The sequence below is a fragment of the Nanorana parkeri genome, unplaced genomic scaffold (genome assembly GCF_000935625.1).
Source record: "Nanorana parkeri isolate BGI_ZX_2015 unplaced genomic scaffold, ASM93562v1 scaffold420, whole genome shotgun sequence".
Taxonomy (NCBI): Eukaryota; Metazoa; Chordata; class Amphibia; order Anura; family Dicroglossidae; genus Nanorana; species Nanorana parkeri.
Window position 1 is genome coordinate 479,994 of NW_017306688.1, and position 19,806 is coordinate 499,799.

General features: G+C 45.2%; 1 protein-coding gene across 1 annotated transcript in view; it reads left to right on the forward strand.

Moving 5' to 3' along the window:
* The first annotated feature begins 1,431 nt into the window (after window positions 1-1,431).
* The window catches only part of HORMAD1 (HORMA domain containing 1), a 42,872-nt gene continuing 24,497 nt past the window's right edge, over window positions 1,432-19,806 (forward strand). The window contains exons 1-7 of the mRNA XM_018559893.1: window positions 1,432-1,464; window positions 4,240-4,384; window positions 7,870-7,933; window positions 10,032-10,068; window positions 11,725-11,745; window positions 16,139-16,165; window positions 16,620-16,687. Of these exons, the coding sequence (XP_018415395.1) occupies window positions 1,432-1,464; window positions 4,240-4,384; window positions 7,870-7,933; window positions 10,032-10,068; window positions 11,725-11,745; window positions 16,139-16,165; window positions 16,620-16,687 (395 nt within the window). The remainder of the gene's footprint in view (window positions 1,465-4,239; window positions 4,385-7,869; window positions 7,934-10,031; window positions 10,069-11,724; window positions 11,746-16,138; window positions 16,166-16,619; window positions 16,688-19,806) is intronic.

The following is a 19,806-nucleotide window of genomic DNA, read 5'->3' on the forward strand; positions in this document are numbered from 1 at the left end:
TCCACCTGAGAACCCGCACAGCCCTGGTGAGAGCCTACACAGGTCACCTGAGACATCAGGGCGCCACCCCGGAAAACAACACAGAGTATGTAGCTTCATATTATTTTGTATAATGTATTGCTGGTATTTGTAGTCCTCTATAGCCAGTCTCCTTACTCCCTCCCCTGGCTGCCTCTCCTCGCTCTCTCTATATTCTCCACTAAAAATAAAATTGAAGACCCTGAAAGCCACAGGCATGACTTCCAAAGGCCAAGGTATGATGGGATTTGTAGTTAAAGCACAGCTCGATGGTCAGAGTTGGAAATAAAAACAAAAGATGGTGTTATTATGGGACTTGTAGGAGGACAGTGGGGCGAGAGCAACACTTGGCTTGGAAGTTTTTTATTACAGCATAATAAAGGACAACATATGTATGCAGGGGAGGGGGAAAGGATGACATTTTTATTAGAAGGGTGAAGTTCCTCTTTAATGTAATGCTTGTTACATTGACACTTATAAAACTCGCTGACACCCATGAGGAAGAGGGAGAGGTGGCACGCACACTACCACTACACAGCAGAACAGCCTCTTCCTGTGAGCTTCCACAGCTCTGCTCTGCCTAGGACGAGGCCCGCGTTCTTCCCGCCACCTCCTCAAGGAAAGTCACGTGAGGAGTAACCGAGCTGAAGACTGGAGAGGCGGGGTCACGTGACGAGATCTGTTCAGTCCGGAGTGGAGAGGGGCCGAGTCAGGTGGGGCGCGGAGGGAAGTCACGTGACAAGGCCGCCCTGCCACACGAAGCGCGGAGCCATTTTGCTTCCTGCCTGTGAGGTAATTGGGTGCCGCGGTACTATAACGTTACTACAACGGTCTCCGCCCACATAGTACGGTTCAGAGCACTATACAAGTGTTTAGATTGCTCCTCCTGTGTCTGTCGGGTTATATCCCCTCCCCCATACCTCATCACTTACATTGGTGTCAGTAGGGTTATATCCCCTCCCCCATCACTTACCTGAATAGAAGCTCACCTCCCATTCTGGCACTGATGATGGAACTGTGCAGGGTCTGTGTTTGGGATTTAATTTGGGGACAGTCCTGCGGCATCAGATAGCTGGAGAGGGGTCCAGTTTATGGCTTACACGAGGTTAATGTCCTCCCCGTCCCTATGTGGGAGTTCAGGCCTAGGGGTCAGTAGCTCAGGCACAGAACATATCATCATTGGAGGGAAGGGGAGAAGGTCACATGGTCTCCCATACACAGAAGTATTCATAGCTTCCATCTGTCTCATGATGGAACCGCATCCTTCTGTCCCTTTTCTCCCCCAGAGTTGTCCCTCTTTATTGTGTAATGTGTAGACTTCCATCCCCGCCACCTCCTCCAAACAGTCTCCGGGTTTATTTTCTAAATGTCCATTTCTTTTATTGGATTTCAGATTGAGAAGATAAATTGGCGATGGCGACCGCTCAGATACAGCGAAGTACTGCGGTATGTGAAGACTTATCATACTCAGATCTTTAGGGATAAGCTCCTCAGACGTTACATTAGGCCACCTGACCAGTCAGCTGCGGGCTGGGGCATTTCCCACCCCACAGCTGCACATAACCAAAGGGGTGCTGACATCATTGACCTTATATGGCTACCTGGCCATATAAGGTCAATGACATCACTTGACCCCACCCCTTTGTTAATGTGCAGCTGCAGGGGGGGAATTCACCAGCAGTAGCTGATTGAGCTACCTGGCCATATAAGGTCAATTACATCACTTGGTCCTGCCCCTTTGTTAATATGCAGCTACGGGCGGGGAATTCACCAGCAGCAGCTGATTGAGCGGCAGCAGAAGGAGCTTCCTTCCATGTTCAGAGGCGCTCAGGTTCGGTCTAAAACTGAGCTCACCTTTATTAAAAGAAGGGTGAAGGCAGATGAGTGGGTTTTTTTTCATTCTCTGCAAGAAGCACAGAGTGGCCCCTGAGAGCCCCTAAACCCAGACCATTCAGTGTGCAAATATCCACTTCCAGGTCTGCTGTTGTGTGATGACATGCATTTCCTTCAACAGCGCCGTCCTTATATTGAGGCGGCACCTCTTTGGATCACAATGGGGGGGGGACAGGCTCTTTCCGGCCAGAGCATCCGAGGTTTCTAAATGCCAGATGGGGAGATGTGTAAGGACCATACACATCTCTCCTCCCAGCTCTTAGCAATCTGAGATGTTCTGACCGGCGCCAGGCCAGCTCCTGGCAACCAGTGACGTCAGTAAGCCGGCCAACCAGGATCTTATCAATCAATACATTTCCCTGAGATCTTGTGAGATTACAGATGAGATTTTCTAGCAATGCTTTGCTGATGTAGCCTTCCCAGCATGCAACACTTGGGCACATTACATCACCAATGCCCAAGAGGACCAGGAAGTGGAAAAACAGTAATTGTAAGTAAAATAAAAATGTTGGTTAGCTAATGAATGTAAGATGATTTCATATCAGCGTGCAGCTCTGTATGCGGAAGTGATTTTTTAGTCAAAGGGGATAAAGATATTAATGTTAGGGCTGAAATACATTTTTTGGCTTTACAGGAGGAGGAGGAGAGTTTCCTGAATGAAAACCACATTCACCGTTAGAATTTTATTTGGAAATACTTTTTTCCTATACTCCTCAGCTCCGTCTAGTGGCCATAATGGGGTATTTTTCTGATATTACCTTCAACCTGGAAAGGAAATTTACTGATAACTGATTTGCATGGTGAATGGCTCTGCAAATGTTCTTATAAATATACTCATCTGTTGTATTCTATATTACATAAAGACTTAAAAACTGCATGTTCAGATCCCATGTCATGTGAAATCATTTGGGGGGAAGGATTCATTTTTGGCTGCACGATAGGTGCTCTGTGGATGAGGTAACAATATACTGTACACTTTATTGCCTTTACACACACATGAGCTTTAATGGCCCCCCAGTCTTAGTCCGTAGGGTTCAGTATTGAGTTGGCCCACCCTTTGCCGCTATAACAGCTTCAACTCTTCTGGGAAGGTGTCCACAAGGTTTAGGAGTGTGTCTATGGGAATGTTGGACCATTTGTGAGGTCAGGTACTGAAGTTGGACGAGAAGGCCGGGCTTGCAGTCTCCGCTCTAATTCATCCCAAAGGTGTTCTATGGGGTTGAGGTCAGGACTCTGTGCCGGCCAGTCAAGTTCCTCCACCCCGAACTCACTCATCCATGTCTTTATGGACCTTGCTTTGTGCACTGGTGCGCAGTCATGTTGGAACAGGAAGGGGCCATCCCCAAACTGTTCCCACAAATTTGGGAGCATGAAATTGTCCAAAATGTCTTGATATGCTGATGCCTTAAGAGTTCCTTTCACTGGAACTAAGTGGCCAAGCCCAACCCCTGAAAAACAACCGCAACTTTACACTTGGCACAATGCAGTCGGGCAAGTACCGTTCTCCTGGCAATCACGAAACCCAGACACATCCATCAGATTGCCAGACAGAGAAGCGTGATCGGTCACTCCAGAGAACACGTCTCCACTTCTCTAGAGCCCAGTGGCGGCGTGCTTTACACCATTGCATCTGACGCTTTGCATTGCACTTGGTGATGTAAGGCTTGGCTGCAGCTGCTCGGCCATGGAAACCCATTCCATGAAGCTCTCTACGCACTGTTGTTGTGCCAATCTGAAGGCCACACGAAGTTTGGAGGTCTGTAGCTATTGACTCTGCAGACAGTTGGCTACTTCTGCACACTGTGCGCTTCATGCGCTGACCCCGCTCTGTCATTTTACGTGGCCTACCACTTTGTGGCTGAGTTGCTGTTGTTCCCAGTTGCTTCCACTTTGTTATAATACCACTATCAGGTGACCGTGGAATATTTAGTAGTAAGGAAATTTCACGGACGGACTTATTGCACAGGTGACAACCTATCACGGTACCACGCATGGATTCACTGAGCTCCTGAGAGCGACCCATTCTTTCACAAATGTTTGTAGAAGCGTCTGCATGCCGAGGTGCGTGATTCTATACACCTGTGGCCATGGAGGTGATTGGAACACCTGAATCCAGTGATTTGGAGGGGTGTCTTAATACTTTTGGCAATATAGTGTATCTTTTGCCATATTACAGATTTGCCGTTGTATAGCTCAGCTTTACTTCCCTAAAAATATATTTCAGATCTGGGTGGATTCAGGAAGTTGCAAGAATTGGTATTCTAATATGTTACTATATTTTGTACATTAGTGATTACTATCTTGTCATTGCTTGAAAACATTTTACAGAGCGCAGTGACGCTGCCCAATCGCATCGCCACGGAGCAGCAGTCGTTGGTTCTCATGAAGAGGCTGCTGGCTGTTTCTGTTTCTTGTATTACTTACCTGAGGGGCTTGTTCCCAGAATATGCATACGGAACAAGATATCTAGAAGGTAACAAAACATAACATCATTATGTCATCATATGCCGCCATTCAGTGTCACCATTGTCATAGCTTCTTCGACACAATGCACCGGAGTTATCCAAAGAAAGAAATAAAACATACATGTTACTGTGCCTGCAAGATTCAGTGAAATTCCATTTCCATGTAATTTCCTGAGCTTATTGTATGTCTCATTGATTGCTCCAGGCAACACCTTTGCCATTTCTTTCCTTTAAAGAAGAACTCCGGGCAAAACGATTATTAACCCTTGCAGTGGACTACCCCTGCACCACAAGGGTTAACTGCTTTTTTCCCCGAGGGCCAAAACAAATTTATGCTCACCTGAACCACAGAGCCAGCTTGCTCTTAGACTGGTCCCTGGAGGGTTAATACACGTTTTGCCCGAATTTCTTTCTTTAAAGCTCACCTAACTCAGTAAGTAAAGGTTTGTTATAGGGAACATCTACAAAAGTTAACTGTACCTAGGCAGCACACTGAAAAAACTACTTTTATAGAAAAACAGAACACTTCCTGGTATGTGAGGGTGCCTACAGCCTCATAGTTGTATATCTGCAGTTTGTGATCTAAGGCACTGCTGCCTCTGACTGCTCGTATCAGGGGATTTGGTAATGTCACTACTCTGCTGCTCACTGTTCTCCTTGCTGGAGGCTCTGGCATGATGAGGAAGCACAGCCCTGCCTCTACCAAGATGGCCTCCACATAGAGACACAGTGCAGAACAAGGAAATGGGGAAAGAATCAGCTGCAGGGAGCCCACAGACAATACTGCTGACTAGTCCTTTGCCCTTTGCCTCCTTTTTTGGGAACAGCTTGCAGAGCTTAGTGCCTCATAAAAGTGTATGTAAACGTAACAGTTGGTGGTAGAGACTTGAAGCATTGCTCTCTTTTGTGTGCTATCATATGATGCACCACTGCAGCATATGCGGCATTGGTTGTTGGAGTGGGACATAGGTGCAAGTGTGTTCCGTGCCCGGTGGTGCCAAAGCGATCAGCGGGTGGTAAATGTAACACAAGCATGCAGCGCAGTCTTGCGGAGGACATGGAGAGATATGCCGCCGTGCAGACTGCTCAACTGCAAATTCACCTGGGAGATACGAGGTCAGTGGAGGGTGCAGCGTTTTGGATGTGAGCTTGTACCGTGCCACTACAGTGACTTTGTATTACATGTCCGGCCTCTACACTGTTTCCACTTGGACTCATTTACAAGATTGTGTCCCTTTCATCTATAGCGACATTTATCAAACCGGATGGATAAACTCATTCATTTGAGATATACCCCTGGTACTGCTCAGCCAGCTCAGACTCATTGAGCTTTATTTAATATGTGATGCTGGCATTTAGCTGTATGTATGCATCAGATGGATGGGGGAGGGAGCACTGCTTTTAGGTTTTGTTTTTTAATAAACTTTTATTGCACATTATGAAATGTGCACAGCAAAAGGAACATCAAGATAATTCATCTCCATATACTGTACAGCATCGGCAACCATCAATTAGCAGAATAAAGGTGGCCATACACTTTACAACCACCGCAAGACTTTAGTCTTGCGATGGTTGTAAAGTAATTAAAAAAACGTACGATCTGCCTATCTTGGACAGGCAGATCGTACTTGCGATCATCGCAAGCCCTCCCCCCTGAGGGGCGGGCTTCCAATGACCGCAATGCTGAACGGGCAGTGTGCGCGTGGGCACACCGGCCAGTTCGGCATTTGTCTCCCGAGCATCATTCAAACCAGCCGAAAATCGTACGATTCTCGGCTGGTTTTCTAGCATGCTCCTTAGACAAAAGACGTGCGACCGTACAGTAGAAACGGTCGCACGTCTTCATTCACACTGCTCGATTCTCATACGATCGCGGGATTTCCCGCGATTCTCGTACGAGAATCGTGCAGTGTATGGGCACCTTAAGACTTTGAACTATATCGAGCAGCACAGTGGCATAGTACCGATTCCTGGGGGTCCCAGGTTCGAATCCCGGTCAGGTCACTCTCTGCGAGGAGTTTGCATGTTCTCCCTGTGCTTTTCCTCCGGTTTCCTTCCACACTCAAAGACATGCTGGAAGGTTAATTGTCTCCTGTCTAAATCATCTAGATTGTAAGCTCCTTGAGGGCAGGGACTCAATTATCTCCACATATTGGCTCCCCCCTCCCACTGTAGCCACCGGTAGTCTGTGTACAGAGGTCCACTGCCAACGCTGTATGCTCAACGTGGCTGGCAGCAAACGAGTTAAGGTGTATATGTCTTAAAAATTTGCAGAGCCAGTTATCCTGCAAAACTGCATGTACATCGTTCTGTGCGAATGAAGGCAAAAAATGAATGTTATTAGATTTTCTTTTCAGGTCAGGTCTGTTTCTTTACACAATGTAAAGTATTCATGACATTGAAGTGAATAGAAAAAATACACAATTCACTGTGATCTTATGAATAATTTACATTCGTTCCGGAAATAAAATACACAACATTTTTTGTTCCCATTCGCACAGAACAAATATAAATAAAGTTTTGCAGGTTCAATGGCTCTGCAATGTTTTTCATGAATGCACTGGTAAGTGTATATTGTACAGTGATCACAGGTGAACCCCTTAAATAGATTTATTTTTCCTGACGATGGAAACATTGCTCTGTCTGAGCTTTCCCTGTGGTTCACATCCTTCTGTATAATTTGATTAAGATCTCCTAGTTTTATCATTTGTTTCATTTTTTTTATATCTTTAAGACTTTGAGAGCATTAGAAATGTCAGCTTCTGGTACCTCATGTGTTCATGGAATGCACTTTTTTTTTTTAAAGGTCATGCAAGCCCACTGCTTCCTTTCTATATCACTGCACATTGCACCATAGCCGTTTTACCCCAGACTTCCCAATTCCCCCCCCCCCATACTTCAAGGGTTAAGGGCTTCTTTATGCCTCAGGGACCAGAAAATCTGTTGTACTTACCTGGTACCCGCTCACCCAGGACTTTCTATTCTGCTCCCACTGTGGGCTGTCATTGGGTGTCCTTATGTACATTGCAGGTCTATGGAGCCTGCACTGTACTTGACGACGCCAGCGATCTTTAGACCACCGGAGTGGCCTAAAGAGAGAAGAGGCTGTGGGGACCGGTCTAGCAGCCGTGAGGGAGCTGGCTGGAGCGGGGATCAGGTAAGTGAAACATCTTTTTCATGCCCCCTAGGCATAAACAAGCACTTAACCATTGTAGTGCAGAGGTGACCCCACTGCAAGTGTAAACTTTTAATTTCCCTGCAGTTAGGCTTTAAAGGTGCATAATACATTTTAAAGGTGACACGACGGAAACAAAAAAAAAAAGGTTGTGTATTAGTCAAAGGTTTCAAAGTATTCATGAAAAGCATAAATATGTTATCTCCTTGATTGATGTTATATATTTATCAAGAATCATTTTGGCTTTGCTATGCATTTTATGAAAACATGTTCTGGCAATTTCTTTCTATTAAAATCTAGTTAATCTTTTGCTCCCAGACATATGCGTGAAAATTCTGCGGGAAGATAAAAACTGCCCCGGCTCGACTCAGCTAGTGAAATGGTAAGTTTATGTGTCGGCAATTGTTTTATGGAAACTAAGGTCATGGATAGGGATGAGTTCAGGTTCAGGCCTAACTGAAAACGGAAGGAGCTCCCCCGAACATAGAAGGCAGCTCCTTTGGCTGCTGTCCAATCAACTGCTACTGGGAAAGGCCAAATGTAGGTGGACGTATTGCGTCGGTACTCAAGCCAGTCACCTCCCCTGCTTCCCGGCAGTCTCGGTTCTAATGAAGTCGCTGGACTTCAGGAACCGCTTTGACATTGGCTGGTATGTGGCTTTCAGCACATTCTGGGGCAGCATACTGGAATGGACAGTCACGGGACACCAGAGCATGACATAGGACTAGCAGGATGGAGTTAACCTGCAACGACCCCACTCAGTAAATACATGGGAGAAGGCATATAACATGCTTCTTGCAGCTCGAGGCACACAAAAAATAGCCTGGAGGACTTGTGGAGCTTCGCTGCACAAGATAGTGACTATTGCATGTTCATCCTCTTACCTGCTGGAGTATTGACAGGTTTTGAGAGTCATTGTTGCAGATGCCTTCTACCTGCATGACGCTGCTATGTAGAAATGCCTGTCCATGAACAGTCTGTAAGTTCCCTGCCTAGTGGCTCTGTTGGATATATGTGGAAGTCGGCTCTCTAAGAAGAAACTGTGCTTGTGGATCACGAGGCTGTTTATGAGTCATCTCTATGCTAGACATTTTCATACACAATGATGTGCAGTGACTTTATATGTCCACGTGGCTATTTGGTCAATGATGGTATCCTAATATGGCCATCTGGTCATATATGGTCAATGGAGGCAGCATAATCATCCCCACCTTTTGTTTATCTGCAAAGGTGGTCCCATGTAGCTTCTGGGTTGGAAGAAGCTCAAGTTTTGCCTGGGTTTGGTCCGAACCTCAGCTCTTTCCTAGTCATTGATTGCACTTTGTCAATTAGTAGCATGAGAAGATGACCTGTGTAGAACAGCACAAACCCTTAGGCCTGGTTCACACCTGTACATTTTGTAGTGCGTTCAACGCTCTACGAACGCTCTACAAAACACTCAAACATGAAAATCCCATTGTTTTCTATGGGTATGGTTCACACCTTGCCGTATTTCAGCCCGTCTGAACGCGCTACAAAACGGCCTAAGCCTGAAAAGATACATGAGCTTCTTTGCAGCGTTTTTGTCGCGCGTTTCCATTGGGATACAGCCAAGTAGCCCTCGGAAACGCGTGTTTGTCGCACGGTTTTTTACCGCGAATCGCGGTAAAAACGCACGTCACGAAACACGCATATTTGATACGCCTAGGTGTGAACAGAGCCTTACTGATCAGAACAGGAGTAATAAATAGGTAATGTAATGATGTGAAGAGGGCTCCTGATGTTAAGGGAGAGCTTCTGATGTGGAATGGGGGCTCCCGATGTTAAGAGAGAGCTTCTGATATGGAAGGGAGGCTCCTGATGTTAAGAGAGAGCTTCTGATGTGGAAGGGAGGCTCCTGATGTTAAGGGGGGGACACTTTTAATGTGAAGAGGGGTCCTGTTGTGAAGGGAGCTCCTAATGTAAAGCGGCATCCTGATTAGAAGAAGGGTTCTTCTGATGTAAAGAGGGACTACTAATGTGAAAGGGGACTCTGATGTGAAAGTTGGGGGGCTCCGATATGATATGATTTTGGAGGGGCCACATTTTTACATTTTAGGTTGGGGTGCCTAGGGTTTTGCATACTTTTAAAGGCGGTTGTGACTGAAAAAAAGGTTGGGAAACACTGCTTTAGAAAAGTGCAAAATAACTGAAATAACACAAACCGCTAAATATCAGGACACCTTGTTTTGTGTGGCCTCAAAGTAAAACAAATAATGATTATTATTATGAGTTTTGGCTTTACATTTTACTTTTATAAAGAGTGAATAGATTCATGTAGAGTTCAAAAGTGAACTGGTTGGTTGCAGTCAGCACTGGCAACAAAAAGTCTTAGGATCTTTTGTCCCCTACTTCAGGGATTTGTGGAGTCCTAGCTCTTATACACTTGACTTTAATTGATTGTCTCTTGATATGATATGATATATGATATATTTTGCACTGACATCACATATCTGTTCTAGGATGTTGGGATGTTACGATGCATTGGAGAAGAAATACGTGAGTATCCCAGTTCACAGTTAAGGCCCCATTCACACTGCGCGATTCGCCACGTGATTTGCATTTTGCGCGATATCGGGCGATTTGTAGCGCGATATCGCGCAAATGCTTGCATTCAGCAAGCTTGAATCGCGGCTAAATCCGCTCCAAAAAGGGTCCTGCTGTAGCGACACACGACCCGCGACAGCAGGACCCTTTGCCCCATTGAGAAGCATTGGAGAGCGATATCGCACGGTAAATTGCCGCGATATCGCGGGAATTACCGCGCGATAAATCGCTCAATGTAAACGGGGCCTAAGTGAGTTACCATAAAATGTATGTACATCTCAGATTCTATAGAGTGCATGCTGTAGGGTTTAGGAAGACAAACAATAAGGTATGAATGCTATTCATCACTTCTGTAGTCATCTTCCTTTCTTTCAGATTCACCCCTTGCAATCTATTAACCCCTTCGTGACGGGAGACGTACACTGTACGTCCAGCCACAAAGGGACCAAATGATGTGTCAGCATCTAAATAGTAAAAAAGGACTTACATTGCAATGCTGCACGCCAGTATATTGAGACTGTACTTTGCAGTGGTAGGCAACCTCAGCACTCCATCTGTTGTGGAACTACAAGTCCCATGAGGCATTGCAAGCCTGAGCCCCAGGCATGACTCCCAGAGGCATGAGGGAATTTGTAGTTTCACCACAGCTGGAGTGCAGAGTTTGCCTACTCCTGTACTGTTTAGTTCTATAAGAGAGTATCTATGGTGGGCTTAAAACTAAATCACAAAGGCGATTCAAAGAATTCTTTCCACTGCTACCCAATCAGCTGTGGACGGGGAATTCCCTGCTTGCAGCTGCACATAAGCAATGGTGTGTAGTGCAGGGATATCATTGGCCTTATATGGCCACATGGCTATATTTGCTAAATGACAGTGACCTAATGTGGCCATAGAAGGTCAGTGATGTCAACATAAGCATCCCGTCCCTTTGTTTATATGCAGCCGTGGGTGAGAGAGAGAAAAAAGAGATAGCAAATAACAGTTTAAAACCTAGAAAGAATAAATATTATTGTGACAAAACAATGATAGTTTCCCTTTAAATGATACCTATAGTTTTAAATACTGTGGTCCTTTTCGCCCTTCCCAATCGTACCCACATGTCCATACACAGACCAGAGAGGGTGCTGTTAGGATCCAGGCCTGATATATGAAGGCAGCAGCCTTTCAGACAGGATAATTATCTATTCTGAGGTCTGTGGAGATGCTTTGGCTTTTATCGTCATTAATCTAAAGCATCTATACAGACCACAGAGCATATGAGCAGATAATAGGGTGAAGGGGTGGCTTTTTCTTTTACTATAGATATACCATAAAGCTGAACACTAGAGAAACCGATAAGCACCCATCTGAAATACTACATGTGAACTTTTGTTATCCACCAAGTGATGTGTAATTCTGTGTGGGCGGTCTAGTGGTGCAATCACCCGTGCCAGACAACAGATGTCAGATCCTGTCTGTAGTTTAAAAATATAAATATATTTCTTTAATTTGCTTTTGTATCTGCCTGGAATTCAGCTTTAAACCTGTATTTAGAAAAATGGCCCATAGAGGTCGATTGGCTGCTTGTTATTTCAGGTTTCTAAGACTGTCTCTTTGTGTCTTGCACAGCTCAGAATGGTGGTATTGGCAGTAAGTACTTGTTATATTTGTATTATGTACCTTTCTATAACATTCTAGTTCAGCGCTAAAAACCTTTTTCTTTTTGGATACAGGTCGGCACCTCTTATTTCTTCCTTTGTTCCTCTTCTCCATCTTGCTTTGCTAAGGCTGACCCTACACTATACGATCTGATTGTACAATCTCCTTTTGATTCACCATCAACTATGTAGTAGAAGGGCCTGCCTGGTTTGATAGGCATTTCATGGGTTGTTTTGAAGTGTCCCTATATTAGATACATTTGGTAAATCTAAAGACATTGTGCAGAGATTGTACAAGTGCAGGGTATAGTGTATGGTCACCTTTAGAGTCAGAGACTCAAAGAAGACCTCCAGACACAAATTTTATTAACCCCGGGCAGTGGGGCTACCCCTGCACTGCAAGGGTTAAGTGCTTGTTTTTACCTAGTATCAAAAAAGTTATACTTACTCAATCCTCGGAGCTGGCTTGCTCTTAGATTGGTCCCTAGAGCATCTCTCCCCCTACTTTGCAGCAGTCTAGGAATCCTCGAGTCGTGACATCCAATGCAGTGCAGGGGTGTGGACATTTTTGAAAAAACTACTTGTCCAAGGACTAAAGCGGGGCCGAATCTACTTGTCCCTCATGACAATCTACTTGTCCTGATAGAAAAAATAATAATTTTACCCCAAACCGTATTTAGCAGTGCTAAGAAGCGCTTCTCATTGGTCAGTGCCGTCAGGTGACCGCGTTGACCAACGAGTGCTTGCAATTTGCAAACGAAATTCAAAATACATGGAACAGGTACAGATAGGACACTCGTACTGGTGGACGGGAAGGACTGTTCGCCGAAAGGTAAGTATAGTGGGAGGGAGATTTGTGCGGGTAATTCCATTTTCCCAAATTACTTGGGACAGTGAATTTACCCTTTAGGGTTGGTGCAGACTTGGGGATTCCCGGGACGTGCGATCATGTGCAGTTGCATACAGCGCTTGCATCCGCATGTATGGGGTTACATCTGCGTGGCAATCGCTGAAAAAAATGTACCTATTTTCACGACATGCACCACGCAGTGTTTTCAACTGTGATCGCGTGGGATCGCCGGGCGGTATTGCAGCAGGAAAACGCGCAATCTGCTTGGCACGACTGGGGTGCCATTAGAAAATAATGGCACTGACAGCACGATCGGCGGTGGTGTGGGATTCCGTGGCCACCCAGCCATCCGCTCGGTTTCGTGCATGATGACCGGGCAGTCACAGATCGCACACCACCGCCGATTATTTTCTAATGGCATCCCAGTCGTGCCAGGCAGATTGCGCGTTTTCCTGCTGCAATACCGCCCTGCCCGTGCGGTTGCACACGATCGCAGTTGAAAACACTGCGCGTTTATTCGCATGCAGATGGGGGCAGTGGGCTGGTTTTCATTTTTTATTTAATTTGTACAAAAATTTCATTTGTTTTATTATTTTTACTTTATCACCTTTTGATTTTTTAAATTTTTATTTAGTTACATTTTTAATTATAATTTCTTACTTTTTTGTAACTTTAAAAAAAAAAACTTAACTGTATTGCTATCACACAGGGGATAACAATCCCCTGTATAATAGCATTTGGAGGTGACAGGTACTCTTTATTGAACCTGTCACCTCCAACACAGGAGTTCTAGCACAGCACTGTTGCTAGAACTCCTGTGATAGGAACCAGCAGCGGCCGCCGGGGACAGATGCTGAGGGAGGTGACAGAGCCTGTCACAGCTCCACCATCAGGCTTTGTCACTGCTCCGTCAAGGCTCCACGCCCCCCGCGCTCCGTCCTCGATGCTCTGGCCCTGCCCCCCACTCTCGATGCTCTGGCCACGCCCCCCGCCCTCGGCTCTCCATGCCCCCGCTCGTAGCGCAGCTCTCGGAGCTCATTTCAGAGAAGAAAACCAGACCTGCTACTTGTCCGTAGCAGGGCTAAAACAGTGAAAAAAACACTTGCCCGATACGAATTCCACACCCCTGCAGTGTATACGATGTGAGGATGCGAGGGACATACCAATGCTGCAGCGGAGGAGGAGAGAGGCTGGAGAGAGTGGTATCACAGCCAGCTCCAAGGATCGGGTGAGTATAACTTTTTTTTTTAATGGACCCTAGGCAAAAACGAGCAATTAAACCTTGGGGGTAGCCCCACTGCAAGGGTTAATAACATTTCTGCCCAGAGTTCTTCTTTAATATATATCAGCAACATTTGCTAAATGTACCGGCCCAAGTAACATTTAACTTCACTTGCGCTCTTGATTCTGCCAACGTATACAGTACTAGAAGCATTCGCCAAAGTTATACTCACCCTGTCCTCGGGGCCAGCTTGCTTTTAGACCGATCCCTGGATCATCTCTCCCCCTCCACCGCAGCGGTCTAAGGTCCTCAAATCATCACATCTAGCACAGTGTATAGGACGTGAGGACCATCGCTGCAGTGGAGGAGGTGAGGGGGCTGGAGGGAGTGCTGCCGGCTTGGAGGTTCCGGTGAGTATAACTTCTATTTTTTAACCTAGACAAAAATGAGCGCTTAAAGCGGACTGTTACCCAAATCTTCAAACTAACAACAAAGACACCTTTAGAAATGTTTAGTAATGACAATGTACACACACATACTTCTAGATAATTGCCGGCTTTGTATTCTTTGCATACATTGTTTCTCTTTTCTTCCCCAGTCTTCTGACAGCGGCCATGTTTACTAAGGGCAGATTACTAGCGCTCCTTTCACTTCCTGAATTACTGGCACATGTGACCATGCGCATCATCTCAGGGAAGGAAAATGCCTTTCCATGAGATCTCCCGAGATTACAGATGAGATTTCCCAGCAATGCTCTGCTGATGACAAGGCAATCCCAGTGTGCATTGCTTTGGCAAACTGCAGTAATTTTTCCCTTTCAGAGCAGGAAGTGAATGCTCTGCAAGCGTAAGTATTTCATAATCACAGCATTTTACACCTGACCATGTCTATGTTATTATTAATCATCATACACGAAGGGATGCATTGGTAGAATTTGATTTTTGAGTGTAAAGGTCTGCTTTAACCCTCGTAGGGGTTAATAATAGGGATGCACCGATACTAGTATCGATATCGGTGCCGATACCGAGTATTTGAGTGAGTACTCGTACTAGTCCAAATGCTCCAATGCCAAAGCCGGGCGCCGTCTAATGACGCAGCACCCGGGAAACTGACTTCATGAAGCCGGCCAATCAGAAAGCAGGGCGTTGCGTCGTTACACGACGCCCGGCTTCCTGATTGGACGGCTCCGGCTGGGTTCCGGAGGAAGGCCACGTTCTGACTGGAGAGGCCCCGGGGGTGACAGGCAGGACATACCAAGGTAAGAGGGGACAGACTTTCTTGTTAATCGGGAAGCCGGGTGGCGAGTCTTTACACGCTTCTCGGCTAATCAGGAAGCAAGGTGGCCAGTCATTACACTCCACCTGGCTTCCTGAATGGGACTTCCGTTACTCTGTAATTGGTATCGGCGAGTACCGGAAAAAAAATTATCGGTACTCGTACTCGGTACCAAAGTATCGGTATCGCTGCATCCCTAGTTAATAACATTTCTGGCAAGAGTTCTTCCTTTAAAGGGTAATTGAAGCCAAAACTTTTTTTTAGTTTTGGATGGGGTGGAGAGGGATTAGAACCCCTGTTGTGTTTTTTTTGCTGTCTGTGTCCCCGTTAGGGAAGTTCACGGAAGTTCACCCACCCTGTTTGTCCTGGTGACCATTATCACTGAATGTGAAAGAAAATCCCAAATTTTGAGTTGTCACCGGAGCAGGAATAGATGGGAAATCTTCCAATGGCCCTGCTGACCACCAGGGATTTTTCTCTCTTTGGAGGGGTTTCCCCTCTTTTCCTGTTGTGCCTATGGGACAGGAAGTGATGAGAAATCTCCCCTGCGAAACAGATAGCAAAGAAAAAGCTGACAGGGATTGTTATAATCCTCCCTTACTCTAATCTAGAACTACAAAAAAAGGATGTGGCTTCAGTTCTACTTAAAGGTCGTCTACTAAGAATTCATGACCACTTTTTTAACCATTATACAGATGGAGATGGTCTATGTATCTTCTTTTCTGATCATCTACAGACGTTGTAGGATGCAGCGATTAAAATAATACAGTCAGTCATGTGACCTTTTCTTGCTATCTGTTTAGCGTGGATGTATTTGTCTCTTGTTATCCAACACTTACAGAATGTGTGTCATTGTTACTACTTGTGACGGCTCATGTAACTGCCTTAACCACTGACACAGCCACACCATTCATACTACAATGTGATGAACACAACTTCACCTGTCATGAGGTTCTTGCATTCGTTGTGATTATTTTGCCGGGATTGTTTTAGTTTTAGCACATTTTACAAGTCCCATGTTCTACATTTTCCTTACAGATCTATACCAACATTGATGATCCTCAGGTATGTGTGATACTGTGCTGCCATCTACTGTATGTTTATGTCATGTCAGCGTTTTATGATATTAAAGTGACACTAAACTCAGGAGTTAAATCTTAGAAATGCATTCAAGTACCTTAACTATTAACAAAAATGTATCTTATTTGTGTATCACTCGGCTGTAGATCCTCAAATCATCTCTGAATTGGTGCCGACACTGTCCTTCCTTCTGGAGGGTGGCTACTTTTGTTCCCCATGGTCCCTGTGTGTGTTGTAAAGTAGCCACCTCTCCAAGCTCACTCCTGCGATAGACTACAGTCACACGTTTAGTTTACTAATTTGTATTGAGATTGTAGTCCATCACAGGAGTGAGCTTGAAGCGGTGGCTACTTTACAACACACACAGAGACCATGGGGGAATAAAAGTGTAAAATGATAGCTTGGCATATGTGCTAAACACCTTTTTCTTTTCTCTAAGACTATTACAGAATGTTACCAGTTTAAGTTTAAATATACTCCCGGTGGGGCCATTATGGACTTCTCAAGGCAAGTAGATGTTTTCTGTTTGCAGATGACAGTTGTTTGGTGATGATATACTGTGTATATGTAGTATCAGCAGGTTTTGTATCAGAGTACCCAGAGCCGTTCATATCATTATCTGACCCAAAGGAACTTGCATTCTTCGGCCCCATCTGCAGTCATTTAGATATACATAGAGGGGAATTTATCAAAACTGGAGCAGACAAAATCTGGCACAGCTGTCGGCCGCCGAAAACTGGAGGCAGCCGAGTATAAAAAAAAGCCTGCAGGTGGCAGCCCTGGACCTCGGCCGTGAGGACCCAGCAAACAGCCTCCTGAGTACACAGGCGCGCTGAGATGGGGACACACCACACACGGGTGGTTTTCAGCAGGCTCCCCCACCAGGAAACAGCCAGAGGAGGTGAAGGTAAGTTAATAAATAAAATCCTAATTTTTTGTAGCCCAATTGATGGCTTTGCTGTATAAAGTACTGCTAAGATTTGTAGTTCTATATAGCAGGTCCCATTCTGCATTGCAGCAATGCAGAATGGCACCCTCTATAGAGGACTACAAATCTTAGCAGTACTTTATACAGCAAAGCCATTTTTCCAACTTTTTTTTTTTGTGGTTGCTAAAGGGGATATGGGTTAAGGGGGTTTGTGGGGTGTTTTTTTTCAAGGGGGGGGGAGCAAAAATAATCTTGCACCAGGGCTCTTTGTTCCCTAGATCCGCCACTGCTTGGCCCCTTAGTTCCAGTGAAGGGAACTCTTAAGGCATCAGCATACCAAGACATTTTGGACAATTTCATGTTCCCAAATTTGTGGGAACAGTTTGGGGATGGACCCTTCCTGTTCCAACATGACTACGCACCAGTGCACAAAGCAAGGTCCATAGAGACATGGATGAGCGAGTTTGGGATGGAGGAACTTTACTGGCCTGCACAGAGTCCTGACCTCAACTCGATAGAACACCTTTGGGATGAATTAGAGCAGAGACTGTTAGCCCGGCCTTCTCCTCCAACATTAGTACCTGACCTCACAATTAAACTTCTGGAAGAATGGTCAAACATTCCCATAGACACACTCCTAAACCTTGTGGACGGCCTTCCCAGAAGAGTTGAAGCTGTTGTAGCTGCAAAGGGTGGGCCAACTCAATATTGAGCCCTACAGACTATGACTGGAATGCCATTAAAGTTCATGTACGTGTAAAGCCAGGCGTCCCAATACCTTTGGCAATATAGTGTATGTATTATTAATACAAGATTTCCTTAAAAAATAAAAGTGCATTCTCTATCTTAATTATATAATGATCTCATCATTTCCAATTATGGCTAATCCTAGCATGTGGGGTGTATTTTTTTTAATGAGAGTACATTTGTAGCCATTACTGGTGTGCCATCTTGTGGTGGTTGATCAGTACTGCATTGTGTATGATATGTTGAGCCTGGAACATTGCCACTGATAGGTAGAATGTATTTTTAGCAGCTTACAGAACCAGGAATTTGACTCTAATAAGTAGAGAATGTGATAAACAGTAAGGCCCCATGCACAGGGTCTTTTATGTGCTTTCAGCAAAAACCTACAGATTCCTGCAGCAGGAATTCCAGGACAAGCATCTCTCCTGATGTGCAAGTACCATGTACAATTACATGCAGACAGCCACGGCAAGATACAGTCGCTGTCACCCTGTCATCAGCGTTAATGGACACAGTGGCCACATCTGAACGGGGACACCTGAGATGCATGAGGGCTCATGGGCCAGGCAACTAATTGAAAATACTAGTTGCCTGGCTCTCATGCTGAATCAAGGTTTTATATAACATTGGAGCCACTGACAAAGAGGTACACAGAAAAGGAGTTACAGCTTCACTTGCTTGATACTTTTTTCAAGGTCATCAGAGACGGCCAGGTCAGCAATGGCAACCCTGTATTTCTGTTAGAACAGAAGAACAAATGTTATTAACCCTTGCAGTGGGGCCACCCCGCACTACAACAAAAACATGATAAAATGGGTGGGCAACCTCTGCACTCCAGCTGTTGTGGAACTACAAGTCCCTTGATGCATTGCAAGACTCTGACAGCCACAGGGATGATTCCCAGAGACATGATGGGATTTATAGTATGACCACAGCTGGAGTGCTGAGGTTGCCTACCCTTGTGATAGAAGCTATTTTTGAGACTTCCGTACTGCAGCACTTTATGGTTCCTTCTCCCCATCACTAGCCATACTTAGTATATGAAGCTGCCAATACAGGTTTGCTTTCATCTCTGTTCTCTGTGAAGCCTTCGGTATAGATTTATCTTCATGCCATAGTCCAAATCCTCTTGCCCTGGCCCACCACGTCACCAGAATCCACATCACCAAACAATGTGACAAGCTTGCAGTAGGTTGCTTGAAACACTCAATAGTTCAAGACTTTTTTCAACCTGACTAACAATGTAACTATGCAATATTAGGATGGATGAAATCTCAGCGCCAGACCACACTGCATATGATTTTAGAGGTAGGATTCAGGGCCCATTCACACCACATCCAGATCATCTGCAGACTGGATCAGATTGTTTCCGGACCCAAAATGCTTAATAATGTATCCCTATGCTATTTCTGGCCTCTGTTCACACCAGCGCAGTCTGTTCCAGACCAGACCAGAAAATACTGCACATCTCATTTTGTCTGGTCTGGAATGCACAGGAACTGCGTGCAGGTTCACACCATTTTCCAGACCAGATCTAGACCGGAAAAGGGTGTGAACCTGCCCTAAATGGTAAACCTATGCTTATAGAGTTAATCTTAATAGGCCCTCCTCTCCTCCTCCAGCTTTTTTGTGATTGCACTTAGCTGTATTGCCCCTCTTCTGCGATCTTCTGAGTCAGGCAGAGCACCCCCGCATGTATGCATTATAGACGCCATTCATTATAGTGGAAAGTCTGTACACTTCCAGGCCAGGAAGATTTCGTAGACTGCGGTGCAGAGTAGGCCGCACAGCGAAGCCCTCAGTTTACATAGTTAGATTATAGGTAATTAAGTGCCTACGGGGAAATTTGCAGCCAGGCATGTTCAAGCAAAGAATGAAAAGTATGAGATCATTCTGAAATTATTCCGAATTTATTAACAGGTACAAAAGAGAAGCTATAAAGCCAACAAAA